General features: G+C 34.6%; 1 protein-coding gene across 1 annotated transcript; it reads right to left on the reverse strand.

Annotated features, from left to right (window-relative positions):
• Window positions 1-1746: 1746 nt before the first annotated feature.
• LOC143075211 (protein mab-21-like 3) lies at window positions 1747-3011 on the reverse strand. Its single transcript, XM_076250553.1, has one exon. It carries the CDS (start codon window positions 2977-2979, stop codon window positions 1858-1860), a length of 1122 nt encoding a protein of 373 aa, XP_076106668.1. The 5' UTR covers window positions 2980-3011; the 3' UTR covers window positions 1747-1857.
• Window positions 3012-5276: the final 2265 nt, after the last annotated feature.

The raw sequence follows: 5276 nt of genomic DNA on the forward strand, positions 1-5276 counted from the left end.
GAGGTATAGGGGGAGGGTTGAGATTTCATAAACATGATTAACCCTGCCGCATGTTTGCGCCTTTCCCTAGTCAGGAGCCTCTGGCCTTTGTTAGTTTTGTATTATTTTGAATTTTAGTTTCTTGTGTACAATTTGGAGTTTTGTATGGCGTTCATTATCACTGAACTAGTATTTATATTTGTTTTAGGTTCCAGCTGAAGGACGCGTCCGGGTACGGAAATTTCTCGCTGCATTGAAGACCTGTTGGTGACCTTCTGCTGTTGTCTTCTCTATGGTCGGGTTGTTGTTTCTTTGACACATTCTCCATTTCCATTCTCAATTTTATTATCGATCGGTTCTCATGGCAATCGAAAATCCGGTTAACTTATCCAACTTTGGTGTGTAAAATGAAATCAGTCACGAAAAAAACAGACTACCTCGGAGCTCACGTATTTTCTGGTAGATAGGATTTCTATTAATACATTTTATGCGTTGACAAACCCACTTGTTGAACAAATGGCTCTTTAAACACATTTGATATGTGACTTATAGTTGTAAATGTCTGTGTCTATTGGTCTATTGTGGATAGTTGTCTCATTGGCAATCATACCACATCTTCTTTTTTATATTGATATACAGCTTCATAGTAACTTGTTGTAGTAAGGGCTAACCTTAATACTACTGCTTCGTGTAAAATATATCTCTATGATTTAATTTGGTTCTTAATTTTAGTTATATCATCACCAGCCCAGTAGTTAGCACTTCAGTGTTGACATGAATATCAATTGTATCGTCATTTTTATGAACTTTCTGTTTATAAAACTTTTCTCATCCCAGGCATAGATTGCCTTATCCGTTTTTGGCACACATTTTCGGAATTTTTAGTCCTTAATGCTCTTCAACTTTGTACTTTTTTGACTTGACAACTATTTGATCTGAGCGTAACTGATGAGTCTCATGTAGACAAAACGCACGTTTGGCATATCAAATTATAATGCTGGTACCTTTGATAACTATCATAGTGCATAAATCAAGATATTATTTTTATCAGTATTGTTCTTTTGGTTTTTTTGTCATCATGTGTGTGTTGTTATAATTTCATGTTGCTGCTTGTGGTCCAATTAATTTGAAATAAACTGTTTCATATTATTCTCGATTCTGCAATGCCTTTAGTTAATCAAATTTGAGTGCATTTGTAATTGACTGCATAAATTGTACGACCGATTCATATTGTTCATTGTACTTTCACTTTCCTTTTCATCAGATTTATGAAAATTGTAAGTGAAAGTGAAAGTTCATCAATAAAAAAATGTTTGGCTTTTTAACTATTTTGGTTTGAACATCACTGATGAGTCTTATGTAGACGAACCGCGCGTCTGTCGTATTAAATTATAAAACCAGGTTCAATCCACCATTTTCTACATTGGAAAATGCCTGTACCAAGTCAGGAATATGACAGGAATATGACAGTTCTTGTCCATTCGTTTTTGATGCGTTTTGTTATTTGATTTTGTCATGTGATTATAGACTTTAGAATTGATTTTCCTCTGAGTTCAGTATTTTTGTGATTTTACTTTTTATAAGCCTAGTACCTTTGATAGTATTTAACATGTTTAATAATGAATATATCATGTATATTAAAAATGTAAGAATTGTTTTTTCTACATAACTTTTCTAAAGAGAATCTGACAAAGATTATTACTGGTCAATTATACAGTTGTCTCGTCATAGGCTTGTACAGTTATGATATTACTAGAAAAGAAAACATTATCAAGATTTAATTTTAATATTCACTCCGAAGAGTAGTGCCCGATGAAACAGACAATACAAATCTCATATTATGCTAATTCAAATTATATGAAAGATTTACAACTCATTCTAATTTAGGTAATGTTCGGGATTATTCAAAAACCTGAAAATGTTCTGTTCGACCTGGGAAAGAACGTCTCTGTCCTTATTCTCCAACAAATTGACCCCTGTATGAAAATACAGAGGCATGTTGTCACGCTGTATGTATCCTATGAGCAGGTAGCACATTGACTTAATTCTCACAGATAGTTGTTCATTAGTCCATTCTGCATCAAATGGATGATTTTCACATTCCCAGAAAAGAACATTTTTAAGATGATATGAAGTAATTTCTTGTTTAGTTCCTTTTGGACACCAAATTTCCCGTAGTTTTTTCATTATCCGTTGACTCTTTTTACGACAAGTTCCATTCGAGTCAATACCATCAAGCAACTTCTTTTCGCACATGACAAATGACAAAGACCAGTAAATCGGATCTTTAGCAACTTCGTGGATGCCTTCGGTTTTTATCTCTTGAATCGTTGTATAGGACGGCCATCTGGCTCCTGGTCTAGGCCAACCAAACTCTGGTTTGAATGGAAGGTGTCCTTCGATAAGAGGTGCGAGATCTACGCTTATTGTCTGTCCTGCAATTTTGGGATGATGAATCGTCAATGTTGCGGCAGGTGATTCGGATAATCGTTGTGCATCCACATATTTACGTATCCTTGGTCTATTCACAGCTTCACTGAGGAGTGCTTTAAATCTTCTTTTAACTTTTATAGGTATAATATCGTCATCAATTGTCAAACAAGCCGGTCCTTCATTTAAGCGTGCATTATCCCACCTTTGTATTGATCCTGGAATCTGTGTTAAGCATTTTCCAACTGGAGCTGCAGGTAGTGGAATAGATGTACGAACCACTTCTTTATTTTCGTTATATCCATAATAAGCCGGTTTTCTTGTAGTCCAGGCAAGAGATCCAATATCTAACACTACGCTATAGTCAAATTCGTCTGCTCGGGACACTTTAAGGTGGGAATAATAACTCCCGACATTTAATGGCTGAATTTGAAACCGTTTGTCCCTTTCATGAACGTACTGTAAAATGTCTTGCACAAGAGGCTTCACAAACTCGACATTCTGTTTTGTTTCGTCTCTTGTCATTTTCACGTTGTCTTCATAAAATCTATTTAAAATTGTATTATCCATGTTTACTGGTGAACAATAATTTTAAAGTGGGATTGATGCTATTTTATCTGCCTTATATTTATATATTATCAGTTTCCAGAATATTCCAATTATTTTAAAAAAAGAAAAGGGGATTTTCAAATCTAAAAATAAATCTGGTGTAACAGGTGTAGATAATTCATGTTCTATGACTTATCAGTACAAAGATTAATTTAATTTCAAAAATAGAATCATAGATTGCGTAAACAATGGTATGATTCAGTAGGTAGTTTTGAAATATTTACAATGCAATTAATATAAGGGCGTTTTTCAATAAAAACGTATTTTCTTGTCCCAGCCACTTAAAAAAAATATGTTTGATCTTTGCAAGTAATTTTTGTGCAGTCAGTACATTGAATTAGATTTAATATTTTTAAGCAATGAAACAGTTTATTTTTAGAGGATAAAGATAAGATATTGACTCCTGAATGGTCCAAAACAAACCAAAATGGCATGTCCCTAGACCGCCTGTTCAACATTCATACTCTAAAGTATCGTAAAAAAATGAAGAAATAATATTATTTTTGACTTTACATAAATATATAAGTTCTTTAATAATTCAAAAGTATGTTCAGAGACCTTCAAAGCCAACATATTTTAATAAACAGCATTTAATATAGGATTTTTAATTTCAGAAGGTGTGTCCCTCACGAAATGTCCACTACGAAACGAAGTCATTAAAAATTGCCAATAAAAGTCTCAGAGTAAACAGTTTTATAAAATCAATGTATTTTTTGTTTGCAAGAGATATAAACATTAGGGTCTTACAAAAAAGAAGTGATGCTTTTATAACGGCAATTAAATTGTTAGTAAGAAAAATTGAACACATCAAATGGACCAGAGTGATACCGTATTTTTGTTAATGTCCACTACAAAACAGGTTAAATCTCCTTCAGTATCTGGTTTTAAAATTATGAAAAAAATATCAGTGTACAGCTTAATAAATTTCAGTGGCGGATCCAGCCATTTTAAAAAGGCGGGGTTCCAACCCAGAGTAAAAGGGGGGGTTCCAACTATATGCTCCCATTCAAATGCATTGATCGGCCAAAAAAAACGGGGGGTTCTAACCCCCGGACCCCCCCCCCCCCCCCCCCGGATCCGCCACTGACTTTTGTCCCCTACGAAACTTCTTCTAAACACACATATTGTTTTCAATTTTAGATGTTTTCTATAGACATTCCAGTATGTTTACTTTAAATACTAGAAAAATCTAATTTTTTTGTGAATTGGAAAACCATTTTTATCGTTAAAGATAAGACAGTACTTCACATATGAAGGTACAACGCATGTTACGTAGTGGACATTTTGATGCGTTATGTAGTAGACAAAACCGTTTCGTAGTGGACAAAAAGTTTCGTAGTTGACATCAACCCTATTGTATGTTAATAAAAACATAATAAAAATTACATGAAACTAACCCTTGTTATTTGTTTTGCACGAATATAATTGAAAAAAGATTTTAAAAAAAGACTGCATGGTAGTGGTAGTGTCCACTACGAAACGTTTTTTCTCCCATACTTGTTTTGTAGGGGACCGTTTCGTAGTGGACATATTCGCATATTTTTCCCCCCACAATCCCTATATTGTAATAGTAACAAGACTGATTGTATTCATCAAAGTATTTACATAGGCGGATCCAGGGGGAGGGTTCCGGGGGTTGGAACCCCCCTTTTTTTGGACGATCAATGCATTTGAATGGGGACATATAGTTGAATCCCCCTTTTATCCTGGGTTGGTAACCCCCCTTTTTAAAATGGCTGGATCTGCCCCTGTGTCTTTATATACAATACCTCGGAAGTCGTGGGACAATCAGCGTGTGAAGAGGTATGGAAAATTGGCCCGTCATATTTATAGGACAGCTTGAAAAACACTTCGTAGCTAGTGCACCATATACCATCTGTTATTATGGTTTTGATACATTGAAAAACAGTTAAATGACAAATACATCGAACTCCGATAAAGATCTTCATAATATTTGGCAATGAATGTGATTAACCATATTTATTATTGATTGATTGATTGATTGAGTGAGTGAGTGGCTTGAAACTCAACTATTTGCACTATTGGTTATTTCGAAGCGGTTTCATCCTTATTACAACGAAAGACATAATTAATATAACTAGAACACACCCGCGAAATCGCGGGGAAATAGAGCGTATGTAAACTGTATATATAACTGAAGAATTCCAGGAGATGTATTAAAAGTCAAAGGTACATGGGGACTGGGCACATTTTTTCCCCTCCCCCTTTTTTCCAAATACCGATTTTTATTCTTTCTG

Source organism: Mytilus galloprovincialis, chromosome 5, assembly GCF_965363235.1.
Source record: "Mytilus galloprovincialis chromosome 5, xbMytGall1.hap1.1, whole genome shotgun sequence".
Taxonomy (NCBI): Eukaryota; Metazoa; Mollusca; class Bivalvia; order Mytilida; family Mytilidae; genus Mytilus; species Mytilus galloprovincialis.